Source organism: Pisolithus orientalis (genome assembly GCF_024613125.1).
Source record: "Pisolithus orientalis strain OTSU chromosome Unknown F5J12scaffold_14, whole genome shotgun sequence".
NCBI classification, from domain to species: domain Eukaryota; kingdom Fungi; phylum Basidiomycota; class Agaricomycetes; order Boletales; family Pisolithaceae; genus Pisolithus; species Pisolithus orientalis.
Genome location: NW_026260795.1, coordinates 95605 through 113430, shown reverse-complemented (window position 1 = coordinate 113430; position 17826 = coordinate 95605). Strand labels below are relative to the sequence as shown.

General features: G+C 47.3%; 4 protein-coding genes across 4 annotated transcripts; all 4 read right to left on the bottom strand.

Moving 5' to 3' along the window:
- Window positions 1–73: 73 nt before the first annotated feature.
- Window positions 74–1501, bottom strand: F5J12DRAFT_95488 (uncharacterized protein). The gene is made up of 12 exons (XM_051749855.1): window positions 1287–1501; window positions 1199–1232; window positions 1109–1136; window positions 993–1060; window positions 914–942; window positions 840–865; window positions 743–786; window positions 685–694; window positions 613–630; window positions 530–555; window positions 454–479; window positions 74–401 (listed from the first exon to the last, which is right to left on the bottom strand). The coding sequence occupies exons 1-12, from the start codon at window positions 1306–1308 to the stop codon at window positions 247–249; spliced, it is 486 nt and encodes a 161-aa protein (XP_051599860.1). The 5' UTR covers window positions 1309–1501; the 3' UTR covers window positions 74–246.
- Window positions 1502–3178: 1677 nt separating this feature from the next.
- Window positions 3179–3900, bottom strand: F5J12DRAFT_831041 (uncharacterized protein). The gene is made up of 5 exons (XM_051745731.1): window positions 3790–3900; window positions 3709–3733; window positions 3645–3656; window positions 3327–3598; window positions 3179–3278 (listed from the first exon to the last, which is right to left on the bottom strand). Exons 4-5 carry the CDS (start codon window positions 3422–3424, stop codon window positions 3215–3217), a joined length of 162 nt encoding a protein of 53 aa, XP_051599859.1. The 5' UTR covers window positions 3425–3598; window positions 3645–3656; window positions 3709–3733; window positions 3790–3900; the 3' UTR covers window positions 3179–3214.
- On the bottom strand, window positions 3381–4912 carry F5J12DRAFT_95389 (uncharacterized protein). The gene is made up of 14 exons (XM_051749841.1): window positions 4692–4912; window positions 4604–4637; window positions 4517–4541; window positions 4397–4464; window positions 4317–4345; window positions 4166–4268; window positions 4105–4114; window positions 4031–4048; window positions 3952–3977; window positions 3877–3902; window positions 3790–3830; window positions 3709–3733; window positions 3645–3656; window positions 3381–3598 (listed from the first exon to the last, which is right to left on the bottom strand). The coding sequence occupies exons 1-14, from the start codon at window positions 4795–4797 to the stop codon at window positions 3531–3533; spliced, it is 591 nt and encodes a 196-aa protein (XP_051599858.1). The 5' UTR covers window positions 4798–4912; the 3' UTR covers window positions 3381–3530.
- A 482-nt stretch (window positions 4913–5394) lies between these two features.
- On the bottom strand, window positions 5395–7748 carry F5J12DRAFT_95008 (uncharacterized protein). Its single transcript, XM_051749787.1, has 21 exons — window positions 7531–7748; window positions 7441–7474; window positions 7353–7377; window positions 7233–7300; window positions 7152–7180; window positions 7078–7103; window positions 6984–7027; window positions 6923–6932; window positions 6852–6869; window positions 6772–6797; window positions 6688–6713; window positions 6598–6638; window positions 6518–6542; window positions 6451–6462; window positions 6386–6401; window positions 6294–6333; window positions 6130–6239; window positions 6018–6077; window positions 5937–5964; window positions 5831–5885; window positions 5395–5779 (listed from the first exon to the last, which is right to left on the bottom strand). Exons 1-21 carry the CDS (start codon window positions 7550–7552, stop codon window positions 5544–5546), a joined length of 951 nt encoding a protein of 316 aa, XP_051599857.1. The 5' UTR covers window positions 7553–7748; the 3' UTR covers window positions 5395–5543.
- Window positions 7749–17826: the final 10078 nt, after the last annotated feature.

The following is a 17826-nucleotide window of genomic DNA, read 5'->3' as shown; positions in this document are numbered from 1 at the left end:
TAGGAATAACGACATATGAGCCAGTGCACCGACATCTATGTTAACAAACATACCCTGATTTGGGTAAGGTTGTTACTGTTGTTATCGATGATCCTATGTATGAAAGGTCAATTTCCAGTATTTTTGTGCAGAGGGCTGGACAGGTTGCCACACATCAGAATAACCGCCTCTGCTTCTCAATTAGAATAGGCCTCTCGTGATGGAAAAGAAAAGGACAAACCCATGCCAAAGCCTGTTGAAATATCTTTATAGATGCCTCTCAAGCTCAATAAAAACCCACCGAAGTGAACTAGCACTGCCGGGATCTGTTGCAACCCTGTCACTGCACGGCATTTTTCTGTCACAAGCGAATGGACTCAAGATTGGAACGACCACCAACCGTTTCGCTTGACGACGGCAAACTGTAAACTAGTCAATGAAAGAATCTCAAGGTGCGAGTCGAATGTGACATACGGCAATATATTACATGTGCGAAGAAACTAGTCCCATTCTCTTTATGAGTGTCGACCGACGAAAGAGCGCCACTTACAAATGAACCACACAAGTCACAAATAACTGAAATAGAAATACAGTTAAATCTTATCGTGAGAGCTTGAGATGAAAGGAACGTACATTCACCAGAAGTGATGCCTAAGTGGAAAAACATTTTAGATTGGGATCCTGTAAAAGTTGGGGTGGGCATACTGGGAATGACCTGCCGTATCTCAGTGGAATGCAGCCATGAAATGGACGCCATACGAACCACACAATATACTCCAAAGTCGTTGGAACGCCGTAATTGATTATCTGCAGTGCCAGTCAAGCCCGATAATCGCAAGGACTAGACATATCAGTTTCACCAAGTAGTGATACAACATATGAGACACTAATCGGCTGTTAACCACGCATGCACTTGAATGCGACAAATACTTGCTGAAAGAGACATGTAGGGTGTCGAGAACCCTGACATCACGTGAGCGGATTTGAAGGCGCCCGAAAGTCGCTCAACTCACCATAAGGTAGCAACCAAGAATTTCATGGCCGAAACATCCTCAGAGTAGTGCATGTAATACACATAAGTCTATATAACTTGTAAGCAGAGCACTAGCCTGGGGATTCCGTTGAAAACCCCCTGGAGAGTCATCGTGCCATATAACCTTGATACGTAACAAGGATATCAGCGCGCGAGACATGACAGAATAAAGCAAGCTATACCTACATAGCAGAGACCGAACCACAGACGAGGGTAGAGCCTATCACGAACAAATGAGCAAGAAAAACCATGTTTGGCTAAGACAGATCTTCACCGAACCCGCCCGGGATGCCCATGTCGTTTCGGTAACTTGTATTTGGCGGACTCGTTGACAAATAAGTAGTGGGGTGTGGGCTCGAGGAAATGATCGAGGGTGGAGAGGAGTATCAGGCTGAAAATGGAGCAAACTGCGCTGTTTTTAAAGGACGGAGCCTGGCTGCATTAAGTATGATCTGGATAGCTTGCAACGCCTAAGCAGCATTTCTTCATAGGTAGACTAAATCGTCGAAATGTCCACCTGATCCACCAGAGATGATGGACACCCCACTGACAATGATCGAATCCGACAATTGGTCCATTTCTGTAGTAGCGCCGCATTTCGTATGGTCGTCAGGATTTCAGGTAATTCATTGTTTGCGAAGAGTCCACGAAATGGGGAAAAAAAATACCGAGTGTCAACGGCTCATGTATTATGATATCTCTTACCTATGAACTGCAAGCCGCAGGAGTGTGAACTACCGTATGAGTCTGCGAAGTTTGCCGGCTTTTCGGTGGTTCTGATCGTGATTCCACATCGCTCCATAACCAAATCCTCGTTGTACAATAAATAGGCTGTATTGGGCAAGGTCTGAGGTCTCAAATCGTTGATCCGATCTGTTATTGGAACGGTCATTGATTCACTAGTGGCTCTGCTGTTAAGTAGCTCAGGTACAAACATACCTTGTCAGGATGCGCCGTATATGATGTGTACACAAAGGTTAGTACAGACGACGACCTGTCGAGCGCCCAGCGCCAAGGGAACTCGAACTACCTGAGTGACAACGACAACTCTCTCCCCCCCGCAACGATTGGTTTTGCTTTTCAATACATACCCCTGGTTGCTAGTGAAACGCAAAACGTGCAGAATAATCATTGCCAGTACCTAGGATAGTTAGGTATCCCTCAATTCCTCTGTTTTGCAGTGGTCTTGCAGCGTTACTCAAAGCGACACCCACCTGTCACGATGAAACGTTGATCGATTCTATATAAAAGTATCGGACAACCGCTGTTCGTGCTAAAACAAAACAATCTTCGGTGTGAAGCATCAGTCTTGTACTGGATCGTGGCTATGTATGCGCATTTCGGTTGTTGCATGATGACTGTGCAGCGAACTAAGGGGATGGAAGTTTGCGCTTGCTTGGGATATGAGGCCCGCAATGGGTGGTGAATGCAGCATCCATGTGTCGATGCCAAACGCAAAACCGAGAGGCTGTATCATATTCCTATATAACACATTCCCAGTACATCACGGAGGTCATCGCCAGCCAAGATAAGGAGAATGGCGTGAAATTCACCTGTTAGACCGCAAATTGTAGCGCGTTGGTAGCTTTACGAGGCGAAAGAGGCATCTTGCATGTGGGTGATATATCCAATATCCAGTGATACCTGGAAACATCGATCTTGTGCAAATAAAATGTACCGAATGGCGAATTCAGGATGAATCTACTGGAATCACACTTCTCCCTCTCTTCGTAATTCCGGGGCAGTCTCGTCGCATGCTGGAATGGTAGCAATATCGATAACAGCCGTTTCGTGCACACAGAAACGCCTTTCTCCATTCGTTGAACTCTGTACATCCCCCGAAAGATGTGGCCGATTTGCGAAGTTGATGGTACTGATGCTTATATCAGTCATAGTTCCTAAGACCTGGGATCGAAGATATTGCCGGGTATTCAGCGACGCTAGAAGGGAGTTGGCGAAAACTATTCAATAGTAAGCAGGGGTAGTATGTCCACCGCTTACGAGGCACAGAAGACTGACGCTTTCCAATAATGAAGTCCAATCCTGTAGCCCATGCCTCCTGGTGATTAATGCTCTGGGGAAAAATTGAGAGTGACATCAGTGCGATACGCCATACGCACCGTGACGAGTTCTGCAATGGTGACTAGTCTACAATGAAAAACCTGAATCAAGTCACGGTCGGAAACGAAAGAGGGATTAAGTTTACAAAGTCAGCAAACACCGGTTAACAGCATAGATGATAAGCGAGTTCAAGAGACGCTTCGTTCTAAGCGGAGTCCATTAGGCGTGAACCACTGATGTAGACTGGAGTCACCTTGGGGATGAGGAGTGTGAGCTAGTCACATACAAAAGCACGCAGAGTGACACCATAATCAAACCCTCAGAGAGCACGACGAGGGTCCCAAAGGGCATTACAGCGGAAGACTAGGAGTAACGGCTCGCGAGCCGGTACACCAATATCTCTGTTAACAAAACGACCTTAATCTGCGTAACAATGCGGGTCTCGTTCTTGGTGAGCCTATAAGGAAAGATTAGTATGCCAATGGAGATGGCTGGACTGATAGGAGTGCATCGAAACAATCATTGCTGCCAGCTGATTAGAGTAGGTCTCACGCGGGGGAAGAACACAAACCCATTTCAAACCCTGTTGAATGTTGTTAGAAACGGCTCGTGAGCGCAACGAAAAAAAAACTCACCAAAGTGAACCAGTATTGATAGTATCTATCATGACAATATCACTAGACAATCCCTCTACCATTACAAAGGAATGTACTCACAATTGGGGCAGTCACCAACCACTTCACTTGAAGGCGACAAACTGGATGCCAATCAAGAAAATCTCCACACGGGTTGAAGTAACATACGGTAATATATTTTATGTGCGAAGAAGCTAGTTATATTCGGTTTATGAGCATTAACTACAGAAGCGAGCCACTTACGATTGAACAACAGTAATCAAAAGTAACTGGAATGCGGTCAAACCCTATCATAAAGGCGTGCAAGATGAAAGAAACGCACATTTACCAGAACCGATGCCTAAGTAGGGAGAACATTCAAAATCAGCGCCTTGTAGAAAATTGGGGTATGCATACTGGGAGTGACCTGCCACATATGATTAGTGGGATGCAGTTTTGAAATGGACTGCATACGAACCACACAATATACTCTAAACTCGTCAGAGTACAATAATTGAGCATGTCGGTTACAAGGAGTAGATGCGTCAGTTTCACCAGATAGTAATACAACATATGACACACTAATCAGCAGTTAGTCACATATCCGCTTGGATGCACTAAGTACTCACTGAACGAAGCATGTATGGTATCAAGTATCCTGGCATCACGTGAGCAGATTGAGCGGGTGTCCCAGCATAGTCCGACTCACCATATGGCAGCAGCCAAAAACTTTATGGTCGAGGCATCCTCAGAACAGTGTGTGTAGTACACATAACTCTACATGACCTGTAAGTGGAGCGGTAGCCTGAACATTCTGTTGAAAGCGCACCTGGAAAGTTGTTATTCCATATAACCTTGACATGGCATAAGAACATCAGAGGGGAGGCGTCACAAAATCAAGCGAAGTAGTTCATACATAGTAGAGACCAAACCCCCGATGAGGGTGGCACCTATCGCGAACGAATTAACAGACAAGCAGGTGCTTGGCTACGACAGGTCTTCACCAAACCCGCCCGGGAGGACCATGTTGTTTGGATAACTTGTATAAGGCGAACTTCCTGCGAAGTATGGAGTCGAGGGACCAGTTGAGCGTGGAGAGGGCGTATTCATCTGAAAACGCGACAACCAAGTCTGACATTTTAAAGGGCGAAGGATCTGTGAAGCCCATATCCATCTATCCGGACATGGACATTGTCCTCATATTGATCCCGCCCGAACATTGAGCACTATGGCTGACGCCGATGCGGTACCATGTTCGATGGAATCATGGGCACAGGTAGTTGGTACAGCATATCGTCGAAGCTGGTCACCTGACCGCGATATCGGAAAGAGTCGGAATGAATGGTCCCTTGTGGCCAAAATCCTCGCATGACTGGAATCGCCTTCGACGATCGCGTCGAGGTCCGAAACGTCGTCGCCGGGCTATCGTCGTCACTTGCTCCGCTATCGCCCTGCCCGGCCTCATTCGTCCTAGCAACTCCCAAGAAAACCGATGCACCCAAGAACGCTCGTAGGAGAGTTCAGCAGAAATGCGGTGCACTCTTGTTTCAGATCCCCCTCAATTACAATTACGGTAAATGCCCAGACACGATAGACAGAAGAACATAATCTTGTGCCCATGAGCGGGCAACCAGGGAACCACATACTCACCGCGTGGACAACCGTTACCGAGGTTCTTATCGGGACCACTCGATTCATGTGACGATGAAATTCACCGTAAATTACATACCCTTCTGTAGCTTCACGACGCAAGATGAGTGTCGTGCACGTAGGTGATACATATATCCAGTGATGATACCTGGGACATGATGACGAATATAAAGATGGAACTACTCGAATCACACCTCCCCCTCTCTTCACAAGGTTGTAGGCTTATCACGGACCGGAACAGCACCAATATTGATAACGGCCGCATTGCGAACCTCGAAATGCCGTTCTTCATCCTTTGAACTCCGTGTATCCTCCGAAAGCTGCTGTAGGTTTGCGAAATGGACAGCATCGACGCGTACGTCTGTCTCGGTACCTGAACCCTGACCCTGGGATCGAAGGTGTTCCCGGGTGTTCAGCGATGCTAGGAGCGAGTTCGCGTATACTAATCAATAGTAAGAAGGGGAATTCTGTGCACGGCATTCAGAAGACCGACGTTTGCCAATGATGAAGTCTAATCCCATTACCCAGGCAGAATAGTTGCTAGCGTCCTGAAGGAAGTGTGAGAGCGTTACAGTTGTCTTGCAACAGGTCACACGCACTACGGAGACCTCTGCAATGGCGACTAGTCTACGACGAAAAGTCAAGCCACAAGTTACAAAGAAAAGAGGGATCAAACTTACAGGGTCAACAAACACCGGTTGACAGCATATATGATAAGCGTGTCCAACATGCGCTTCGTTCTAGGCAGAGCTCGTTAGGTAGGAGCGAACCGCCGACACCAATTGGAGTTACCTTGGGATTGCGGAGCGGGAGCCACTTTCATACAAAAGTATGCAGAGTGCCGCCGTAATCAAAACCTCAGCCAGTACGACGGTGGACACAGCAGGCGTCGCGGAATAAAACTAGGAATGATTACCCGTGAGGCTCTGCACCAATATATCTGTTAACGAAACTACCCTAGCCTGCGAGAGGGAGCTGGTCTCATTATTGATGAGCCTAAAAGCGGAGATTAGTATTTCTGTCAAGATAGTTGAACAAATCGGAGTACATTAAAATAACTGTCGCTGCATCTTGATTAGAATATATGTCTCGGGGTGGAAGAAAAGTACAAACCCATGCCAAACCCTGTCAAAATATCGTTGGAAACACCTCGTGAACGTAATTCCTTAAAAAAACTCACCGAGGTGAGCTATCACTAATAATATCTATCGCGATCCCGTCACTGGATGATACCTCGTCCTTACGAATAAATGTACTCACAATTGGGGCGGTTACCAACCATCTCACTTGACGGCGGCAAACTAAATGTTGATCAACAAAATATCGACAAGCAGGCTAATTGCGACATACGGTAATATATTTTATGTGCGAAGAATCTAGCAACATCGCCACATTCGGTTTATGAGCATCAATCTATAAACGAGTGTCACTTACAGTTGAGCTATAGTGATTACGAGTAACTGGAATACGGTTAAAATGTTATTATAAGGGCTAGTGAGATGAAAGGAACCCACATTCGCAATGAGTGACGCCTAATCAGAGACAACAGTCGAATCGGCGCCATGTAGAAGTTAGATGTGCGTACCGGGAATGACCTGCCATGTCACATCAGCAGGACATGACTTCGAAATGGAAGGCAAACGAACCAAATAACAAACTCCAAACTCAACGGATTGCCGTAATTGGTTATCTGCAGCAGTTGAGCACGAGGGCCACGAGGAAGAAACGCATCAGTCTCACCAGGTAGTAATACAAGATGTGACACACTAAACGCCCGTTAGTTAAGCATTCATATGGACGCACCAAATACTCACTGAATGCGACATGTAACGAATCAAGAACGCTGACTTGGCATGAGCGGATTTGAGACCTGCCGCAAGATAGCCCTAACTCACCATACTGCCGCAACAATAAACTTTATGATCGAGGAATCCGCAGTGTCGTGCATATAATACACATAGGTCTATATAACCAGTAAGCAGATCATGAGTCTGAATATTCTGTATAGAGCGCACCTGGAGAGTCGTTATGCCATATAACCTTTGACATGACACGGAGACATCAGAGGGGAGAGGTAACAGAATCTAGCAAAGTAATACATACATGGCGGAGATCAAACCCCCGACGAGGGTAGCACCTGTGTCGTGAACAAATGAGTAGGTAAGACGGCACTCGACTAGGAAACGTCTTCACCGAACCCGCCCGGGATGCCCATGTCGTCTGGATACGTTGGATACGGGCACTCGTCGACGGACTCGCTGCAGGTTAGTTGTGTACGGAGAGGCGATCAAGGATAACGGGGGAGTATCGAGGTGGCAATGGAGGAGTCCGGTCCATTTTTAAAAGGCGAAGGCAGCGCTAATATGATCGGGAAAACCTGCATCGCCTCAAGCAACGCGTTTCACGAGGTGGACTAAACCGTTAAAGCATCATACATGATGATCCCATCTGGGAACCCACTAACTCCCTAGCACTGCCTTTCCTATGGGCGCCCTTGGCCTCGAGGTACCTTCAGAAAAGATATGGCGTTCTATTATCTCTTACTTACAACTACCGGCTAAGTCAGTGAACTCCGTATGTCCTAGGACTAAGCTGTTGGGCAAGGTTTGCGGTCCAAACATGTTAATCTGATTTGGCGATGGGCGGGTCAGTCGTGTAAGATGATGCAGGCACAACTGCGCATAGAAATGATGTTGATGCCAAATCCATCCATGAACTGGACTCTGAGAGGGATTATATGAATAGTCCCTCACCTCCATGATCGAGAGGGAAGGATTGTTTTCTGTCGAGTCTTCAGTCAGAGTGAGGGAGACCAGCACTTCAAGTTGTCATCAATGGCAATATCAACATTGGCAACATGCATTGTGTATCACCAATGGGCTGCACCTTAGGAGAGCTCCCACATGATGGACAAGTTGATAACTCTCCCCTGTTTTCCCAATGCATAACCTGCAAAAAGGGAGATATCTCATCAATTTTGTGGTGCAATGTACAATCATATCCACCTATCCAAACATTGACCCCACTTCAATGCTAGGTTTCTGACCATCTGTCAAGTCTGGGCCTACTCTGACCAACTCCAATGCTAGACAAGGTCTGGGGAGAGGTGTGGAAGCAAGTCCAACAGAAAGAACTGAACTCTGACTGGCAGAGTGTTGGCAGGAATGAAGTCCACTGATATAAAGGCAGGGCAGAGTGAGGGCATTGGGTTTAGCTTGTGTGCTACCCCCTTGCATGATCTCAGCCCTTGTATTTCAGAGGGAGAGTACAGATGGACAGTTGGAGGTAACTCCAACAGGCAGAAGACAGAGACAGAGGGAGTAAGAACTAAGTCAATATTTGTACTGAGGAACAACAGAGTATGATACATGCTTTTTTATACTGCTATGGAGGTACAGTAACCAGAATTGGAACTGACATATGGAGACCCAGAAATTTTCAAGTAAAACTTCCTAGATGATGAATGAAGGGTAGACAGAGGACATACAAATGGGTAACATAGAACATCCAGAAAAGGAAACAGTCCAGGCACTGGACCATGTGGTGTGTGCACTGTGGAGTACCTGACTGCATGCTGTCAGGGAGGAGTCCAAAGGTAGTCACATGACCCCTCAGAGAATGGTCCATTCAGTCCAGTAGGAGAGCAACACAAGTCCAACAGCTGTCAGAGCAGAGATGGTTTGTAACTGACAGAAGTTGGGCAGAGTTGGTGTGGAGTGAGTGAATGACTGGCAGAAGAGGGTATGGAGTGAGTAAGGACTTAGAGTGAATGCATGGTGTCACACACCAAAGGTGTTTGGTGAGGTGGACATGGATACAGCTGATGAATGGAAATGAAAACCATAGCCCTCATGCAAAGAAGGACAGCCAGAAATGTTGGCAGTCATCCCTCACACAAGAATGAGTCATCAGTGCCAAAGAAAAAGAAAGGGAGTGAGTTAAGTGCTGGTTAAAATTCTTAAGTGCCTGTGTACAGCATTCCAGTTTTTGACATATCTCTGCTGTTTCTGCAGATACTGAGACCATTCCCACACTCACTTGTAGTGCTCAGCCACATGATCCTACCTTCCAAAATTGGAAAGGATTTGCACACTCCACACATTTCTACAGCACTCCCTCCAAAAGATGCTCATTTTGCTAATTCTTCTGATATGGCCACCTCCACATCAATGACTTTGCTTGTCCCCTTTGCTAGGGACCATGGCTACATATATCTACCAGGAGTTCCTACCAGCTTCCATCCTGAAGCATCCTGGTACATCCCACCCTTGTCTGTGCCCTCTCAGCCCATCCAGCTTGGACAGTGTGTTCTTTTAGTCAGTATGACCTCTAGGAGGATGTTCTTTGGTTGCCTCAGGTCTGTCATTCACTTGGAAAGGTCTTATGTGGTCATTTCAGTCTCCAGTCCAAGAAGCATATGGATCCTTCCTCCCTGCTCCCTGCAATGGCTTCATACCAGTCTTGTCCATCATTCTTCCAAGATTGCAACAGCTACAGTATGATACAGCAGAAGACACTCCCCATTCATCCTCTCTTCCAACAGAACCTCATTCACAAAGTTTTTATTTGCTTCACTGAGAGGATGGTTTGGGGGGGAAAGTTGTGATCCCCTATGCTCCTGTCACCCCACAGACCCCCAAAGCTTGACCCCTGTTGACATCTGACTCACCCTGTCCACTTTTGGATGTACTATATTGGCATCAGATCAGTGCTGCCTCTCTGTCATCCCACCTTGGCCTAGAAGCAATCTCTTTGGGATGTGACATGCACAGCCTCCCCCTAATGTGATTCCAGTGTGCTTTCCCAGTTCCTGACATTACTTGACTCATACTTTGATGTTTTGACTGTCTTTGACTCACCTATTGCCAATACCTACCAATCTTTTGACTTTGCTTACTGATCCTTCACCTTTTTGGCTTGCTTATCCTTACCAATGCTTACCAATGCTTTCCAAGACAATTACCCATCACTTACCTTCCTTACTCATCAGTTACCAATCACTTACCAAGTGTTTGCACCTTGTTTTCCATGGGCAACACCCCTGTACTGTATGTAAATCACTGTACTTAGATAGCAAAAAAAAGAAGAAGATGTCAGAGAGCCCCTCTTGCTTGCATTTTATCATCACTCAGTAATTCATTCAGCAGCTTTGATAGTTGAGACTTTATTAAGGGTCCAACTATCATCTACTTCACTTATCCTTGTCTATCATCAATATACTTTGCTCCAAGCCCTCCCTGAGCTCAGTGCAGCTTAGGACATTGAATTAAATTGCCATCCATCCTTCTGTAGGCTGACAGCAGTCTACCCTATCGCTTTCTATCACATTCTTGCTCCCTCTTCATCAGCAGCACCCCCAACCCTCAGCACTCATCTTTGAGTGTTGTAGCTTGCAAAAACCTACCCAAATCAAAGGTTCTACCATCTAGGTACTGCATAGGCACACCACCACTCACTCTTTTTGACTTTTGTGTTGGTTTTGGTTGGTTTTCACCACTGAACCACGCTTTGACTCACAATGGTTATGACAGTGCCCCCCCCTTAGGGCCACATGTACAGGACAGGATCAACACAAATTGAGCATTTGAAATTATTTTAGTGCCTTGAGGAGAATGGCTTTAGCCACAGCAGAGCTTCATCAGAGTTCAAAGTACCACTTAAAAAACACATGTCAGGATACTGAACCTTTGTCCTTTCCTCCCATCATCATGCCTTCCCAGTGCCAGAGCAAAACCCCCCAACCAACCCCTGGTCATGTCTGTGACTATTCCCAAGTTGCAGATGAAGAGCTGGTCGTCCTGACTGATGACTCCACTGACACTGAGTGAGAGAAGTCTGTGGAGAAGGCGTGCTGATGAGAGGAGGCCAAGTGAAGGGAGAAAGAGTGCAAGGCCAAGTGTGGGGAGGCCAAGAGGCAGAAGGTGGAAGAGGAGAGACTGGAGGCAGAGCAGAGGAAGAGAGCAGAGGAGGAAGAGGAAGCTCAAAGGAAGAAGGCAGCAGAGGAGGAGGCAGAAATACAGAGGCAGAGGGCCCAGGCTTGGCAGGACAAGGCTGTGCAGAGGTGAGTGATGGAGTACCATGAGTCAGGCAGAGCTGACTTGCAGCTTCATTTTTCTTAGACTATGTGGCACAGTGTATGACAGTAACACTGCCCAGAGGGTCCCTGGGACCTCTGTGGTGGTCACCATGACCAGGTGGCCCCCCTGTACTTGCTGTGTAGTGAGTCTGACAGTGGGGTAGTGCAAGCCAGGACAAGGCAAGACCAGGGCCTGTGTGCCCTGCCACAAGAAAAAAAAGGTGTGTAGTTGGACAAGGGAGGATGTGGTGGCAGGACCATCATGGAAGAGAGTGGGGACAGGGAGTTCCTGAGGAGAGGAGAAGAAGAGACCATGAGGGAAGGGGAAGAAGAGAGTGATGGAGATGGAAGAGGTAGACAATGAGTGGGAGGTGGGCAGAGAGGAAGATGACCCAGCAACCCTGCTTGAGGGTCCCTCAGGTGCAGGAGTCCACACATGGTGGGCAGAGTGGGAGTGGGAGCAACAGTTGCAGGCCATGGAGAAGCAGGCTGAAGCACATGAGGCTGCTGCTCTGGCCTTTGAAAGGATGGCAGATGCAGTGGAGTGGATGGCAGCAGCTGCAGAGTGGACAGCTGACGAGTGGGCACTGTACTGCACCTGGGCAGAGTGGGCAGAGATGAGGAGGAGGGAGGATGCACAAGAGGCCAGGATGGCTGAGCTCAAGCACACAGGCAGTGGTTGGAAGAGGCCTCTGTCAGAGGTGGCAGAGAGGCAGTGTGAGGAAGTGGACAAAGGTGTGGAGGGGGATAATGAGGAAGAGGAAGAAGTCAGGGGAGAGCCAGAAGGCAGAGAAGGACAGGAGGGTGGTGGAGAGCAAGCAATAGAAGAGTAGAGTAGATTCTTTTTTTTTTTTTTCTCTTTTGTTTTTTGTTTGTATATTTTGTACTACTACACAATAGACTTGTGACATCGCTTGTGATTCTGAGAAGTGAAACAGATAAGTGGAGAAAATTCTAAAGTACTTAAGGTAGTTTGATAAGGGGCAGAGTTGGCCTGCAGAGGAAGGTTACGTGGGTGGAGTACTATGGTGGAGGTTGATATGGGCCAGGTTTGTGCAGATAGCATTTGTGGAAAGCAGAGACTATGTTGGAAGCATGGTCCAGCTCAGTTGCAAGCAACCAAGAGGTTTCTTTGTTGGTGTTCTCATAACCAGCCCAGCAGACTAGATACAAGAGTTGACAGTGGTGGCAATGGCAGTCCATTCTTAGAGTCAAGTATCTCTGACACTTCATACTCAAGGTCACCATTGACACCTACTGGCAGAGGCAGAGGTTGTTGTCAACTTGGGAAAGGGTTAGCCACTGTGGCTTCCAGTTGTGAGACATGGAAGACTGGATGTATGGAGCACATAGAGTCAGGGAGCTTAAGGTGATGGAGTGCATACCTGGCCTGGCCAAGATGGTGAATGGGCCTAAGTACTTTTCAGAGAGTTTTTCTGAAGGACAAGTGGAGCAGAAGTACTTGGCTTTGACATAGGCCTGTTCTCTGACCTTGAACTCAGGCAGAGGTATGTGTTTGGCATCTGCTGGACCCTGGTAGTGCTGCTGAGTGGTGGACATTTCAGAGCAGAGGAAGTCATGAAGGGTGGGGAGCTCAATGACATAGTTGTGAGCCCTTGGAGAGGTGAAGTTCTGGTCAGGGACCACAGACAGGTTTGGATGATATCCCTTGTTAGTGATGAAGGGAGAAACTCCAGTTGTCACACTTGGTGCATTATTGAAAATGAACTCTGCTAGAGGTAACAGCTCAGCCCAATTGTCTTGTTGGTAGTTACAGTAGACATGAAGGTATTGCTCAAGGGTCTGGTTCATTCACTTGGTCTGGCCATCACCTTCTGGGTGGTAACCCAAAGTGAAGTGAAGATGCATATCCAGGGCCTTTCCTAGAGAGTGGAAGAAGTGTGAGACAAACTCAGGACCTCTGTCAGAGGTGACATTAGCTGGTACTCCATGCTTGGAGAAGACATGGGTGAGGAAGAGCTTAGTGAGTTCAGCAGAGGTGATGGAGTTGTGGGTAGGGATGAACACTGCTTGTTTTGAGAGGCAGTCCACTACCACAAGGATGGTGGAGTAGCCATCAGAGTTGGGGAGGTGTTTGATGAAGTCCATGGAGATGGAGTTCCAAGGTCTCTCTGGGATGGGGAGTTGCTTCAGTAGACCATAGGGGTGGTGCCATGGAGTTTTGTTCTGTCCACAGGCAGTGCAGGACCTGATGTATTCTTTCATGTCAGAGTGGAGGTTAGGCCACACATAGTCCCTGTGGATGAGTTCTAGGGTGCAGTTTTGCCTGAAATGGCCTGCTAGAGGATGGTCATGCTTGAACCAAAGCACTCAAAGGTGGAGGTCATCAATGTCAGGGACAAAGATGTGACTGTCAAGGCAGAGTAGACTGTTGGAGTCCAGGGACCACCAAGGCTTAGTTGGAGTTGGAAGGTGGCTGGCGGAGACAGGGTCAGATGGTAGGGCAGAGATGATGTCAGAATGCAAGCATTCAACATCAAAGACCATGGCAGCATGGAGTACAGGTGCCATGAGGGTGGTGGTACAGAGGGACAATGTGAGTTTCTCCTGTGTAAACATTGGGTGGAGATTGTGAGGATTTACCTGCACATAGTCCCTATCTCCCCCTTTTGGGTAGATGTCCCAATGGTGTGTAAGTGTGTTGGGTTTGGCTCCCAGGTGGCCAGGTTGGAAGTGGATGGAAAGGTTAAACTGTGAAAGGTACTCCAACCAGTGGGCCTGTTGACAAGTGAGGACCTTAGAGGTGGAGAAATACTCAAGGTTTTTGTGGTCTGTCACCACATCAACAGGTAAGGCAGAACCTTCTAGGTAATGCCACCAATGGCAGAAGGCTTCAAAGATAGCCAACAGCTCCTTGTCATGGGTATCATAGTTGAGTTCTGGTGCAGTCATGGTGCAGGAGTAGAAAGCAACTGGGCAGAGTTCACCATCGGAGCAGGTGGCCAACAAAATGCCAGCAATGGCATAGTCAGAGGCCTCAGTTTCAACTGTGAGTGGAGCATCAGGAACCCAGTGTGTGAGGACAGGAGCAGAGCTGAAGGCATCCTTCAGGTGGAGGAAGGTGGAGTGACACTCAGAAAAGTTCCAAGGAGCACCCTTTCATGTGAGGTGAGTGAGTGGAATGATGATGTCAGAGTAGATATTAATGAATTGTCTGTAGAAGTTTGCAAAGCCAAGGAAAGATTGGATGTCTCGCACCTTCTGCGGCTCAGGCCAGTTGCAGACTGCCTGAACCTTCTCAGCAGACATGGTGAGACCAGAGGGAGAAAGAACATAACTGAGGTACTCGATGGAGTTGGAGTGAAACTCACACTTCTCCTGCTTGGCATAAAGACCATGCTTTCAAAGGTGGCAGAGTACTTCTTTTACATGTTCATGGTGCAGCTCCACATCCTGCAAGTAAATTAGGATGTCATTGAGGTATGCCATGATGCAGACATCGAGCATGTCTGCAAAGATGCTATTAACAAATCACTGGAAAGCACAGGTGCATTAGTCAGACTGAATGGCATTACCTGCCACTCATAAGAACCATAACGAGTGTGGAAAGCCATTTTCCATTCATCTCCATCTGCAATGCAGACTAGATGATAGGCATGGTGGAGGTCAATCTTGGTGTAGACTTTAGTGCAGCTTGGGGAGTTGAGTAGGTTGGAGATGAGCAGCAGCAAATAGTGGTCTTTCTTCATGATTTTATTGAGTCCTCAATAGTCTATGCAGAGGCAGAGTGAACTGTCCCTCTTCTTTATGAAGAGGACAGGGGCACCATGAGCAGAGGTGGACTGCTTGATGAAACCATAGCCAAGGTGCTCATCAATGAAGGTGTGGAGAGCTTCAAGCTCTGGTGGAGACAGAGTAGATTGTGCCAATGGGCAGAGAAGCTCCTTCCTCAGGGTCAATCTTGAGATTGAATGAGCAGTGTGGTGAAAGTTCAGTAGCCTTGTCTTTACTAAAGATGTCAGCAAACTCATGATACTCAGGAGGGACTGAGGAGAGGTCAGGAGGTGGAGAAGAAGCAGAGGATGCACGAAGCTTCCCATCATCAGTGGAGAGCTGTAAGTGAAACTGTCTAGAGCCAGGGAGAGCACAGGCTCTGACATATGCCATAGCATTGATGAGTGAGATGAGCAGAGTGGAGCACAGCAAGTCTGTCAGAGGTGCAGATGGAACTGCAGACAGAGTGGGGGGTGTCAGATCTGGAGCAGAGGTCGCAGTGGAAGGTGATGAAGGTGCCTGGGGTGTTGGCATTCCCTGTAACAATGGTTTGAATGATATACTGCCCAGTACCCAGTCAATTGATGGATTGAAGCAGGTGAGCCAGTTGTGTCCTAACACCAGTGAACAAGAAGAATCCAATGGAGTCACATAAAATGAAACAGAGTTGACATTGCTGGAAGGAAAGCAGAGGGAAAGATCTACCTCTTGGGAAATGACAGCATTTGTGCTACCATCAAACAAGCAGAGCAGAAGTGGCAGAGAAATGGAGGAAACAGGAATAGCATATTTTTTTATTATGGACAGGTCTACAAAACAATGAGAAGAGCCAGAATTGATCAACACAGAAAAGGTATCAACAGAGTAATCAAGAAGAGTTACAGACAGAAGTAATGAATTGGGACTAGAGAGAGTGGATGAGTTGAGTCAGATGTCTGGTTGCACACAGTTGGGATCAACACTTCCTCCAGGCTGTGCAAGCTCCCTGGAGGAGCAGACTAATTTTTTGGCTCTGCCTTCTCCACAAGCAGAGGAGGCAGAGTTCCAGCTGTGGCCACATGTGCTTTGGCTGTGTGAGAGGTAGACTTGGGACAGTCCTTAGCAGAGTGGCCAGCCTCACCACAGAAGAGGCAGAGGTTGTTCTTCATCCTACACTGGCATTCAGTGGAGGTGAGTTTGCCATCCTTGCCCAGAAGTTGGGCAATATTGGACTTGGACATGTCAGAATTGGGCAGATCTTTTTGTTTGCCCTTACCCTTGGCATTGGACTTCAGAGTGGAGGTGGAGGATGATGATTTAGACTTGTTGTCAGAGCTGGAAGGCTGCGATATGTCAGTGGTAGACTTGGTGGTGTGCAAGATCTCTGCTTTATGCTCCCAGTAGCATGCATCAACAGTCTGAGCAAGTTCATGGAGCTGTGCAAGGGTAGAAGGTTTTCCTATGTGAGTGATCTCATCCTTGATGCAGTCTGGAAGTCTGCTATAAAAGTGGTGGCAGAGTGTGCTGACACCATAGTCTTTGACCTGTGAAGCCCAGCAATTGAACTCCACAACATATTTGGTAATTCAAGAACCATCTTTCATAGTGAGGTTTTCAAGTTGTTGGATGGCATCTGCTATGGCATCATGCAGACCAAAATTAGTTGTGAGCTCTTGTAAGAACTCATGATAGTCATCCATCCAGAGTGGGTGGTCATAATTGTCAGGGTTTAGTAGGTCTGGCTCAAACCAAGCCAGAGCCATACTCTTAAGATAAGACTGAGTGAAGGTAACCTTCACTCTGTCAGAGTGGAATGTGTGGGGGTGGTCTTGGAAGTTCAGCTTGCATTGTACAAGGAACTTGTGGAGTTTCTTAGGGTTGGAGCCATCGAAAGTGTCAGGCTCATGGACTTTGGTTTTCAGAGTGGAGTCCCCAGTGCACAAACTAGACCATGCAAGTGCATGGACAGCTCTAGCAAGGGCTATGAGGGGATCCTCTGGTGGCTCAGCCAGGTCTTCAGGGATATCCCCATCACTGCTGCCCCCACCATTGGGATCACCATCAGGGTCATCAGGGTCAGGGTTGGGTCCATCATCTCAGTTATGAGGAGACAGAGTATGGAAAGTGGTTGGGTGGAGGTCAGAGCAACCAGCTTGTGAAGCACTTTTGCCTTCAGCACAAGAGCGGTGTTGAGCAGAGAATGATTGGAACTGTTCAACAATGGAAAGGAGTCAATGCAGATTAGCTAGTGCAACAGCAAGGTTCTCAGTGACCTCTCTCTGGGATTGAGCTTGAGTCCTCATAATGGTGTAAGTTTTTTGGAAGACAGAAAATGAGATCATACAAGTGTGAGTATGAATATACTGTCAATTCCAGGCCTACTCTGCCCAACTTTGACACTGGATGAGGTCTGGGGAGAGGTTTGGAAGCAAGTCTGACAGAAAGAACTGAACTCCAACTGGTGAAGTGTTGGCAGGAACACAGTCTGCCAAGATAAAGGCAGAGCAGAGTGAGGGCATTGGGTTTAGCTTGTGTGCTACCCCCTTGCACAATCTCAGCCCTCATATTTCAGAGGGAGAGTACAGATGGACAGACAGAGGTAACTCCAACAGACACACAACAGAGACAGAGGGAGTAGGAACTAAGTTGATATTTGTACTGAGGAATGGCAGAGTATGATACATGCTTTTTCATACTAC

Bases quoted from the DNA above. Each gene is read 5' to 3' on its own strand.
- F5J12DRAFT_95488 (XM_051749855.1), bottom strand. From the start codon at position 1,308: ATGGGCATCCCGGGCGGGTTCG. The intron at 943-992 runs GTGAGTTGAGCG...ACGTGATGTCAG, and splicing joins TTCTTGGTTGCTACCTTATG to GGTTCTCGACACCCTACATG. The intron at 787-839 runs GTGAAACTGATA...CTGGCACTGCAG, and splicing joins ATATGTTGTATCACTACTTG to ATAATCAATTACGGCGTTCC.
- F5J12DRAFT_831041 (XM_051745731.1), bottom strand. From the start codon at position 3,424: ATGCCCTTTGGGACCCTCGTCGTGCTCTCTGAGGGTTTGATTATGGTG. The intron at 3,279-3,326 runs GTGACTCCAGTC...GACTCCGCTTAG, and splicing joins TCACACTCCTCATCCCCAAG to AACGAAGCGTCTCTTGAACT.
- F5J12DRAFT_95389 (XM_051749841.1), bottom strand. From the start codon at position 4,797: ATGAATACGCCCTCTCCACGCTCAACTGGTCCCTCGACTCCATACTTC. The intron at 4,346-4,396 runs GTGAGTCGGACT...ACGTGATGCCAG, and splicing joins TTTTTGGCTGCTGCCATATG to GATACTTGATACCATACATG. The intron at 3,903-3,951 runs GTAAGTGGCTCG...GAATATAACTAG, and splicing joins TTGATTACTGTTGTTCAATC to CTTCTTCGCACATAAAATAT.
- F5J12DRAFT_95008 (XM_051749787.1), bottom strand. From the start codon at position 7,552: ATGGGCATCCCGGGCGGGTTCG. The intron at 7,181-7,232 runs GTGAGTTAGGGC...ATGCCAAGTCAG, and splicing joins TTTATTGTTGCGGCAGTATG to CGTTCTTGATTCGTTACATG. The intron at 5,886-5,936 runs GTGCGTGTGACC...CACTTCCTTCAG, and splicing joins CCATTGCAGAGGTCTCCGTA to GACGCTAGCAACTATTCTGC.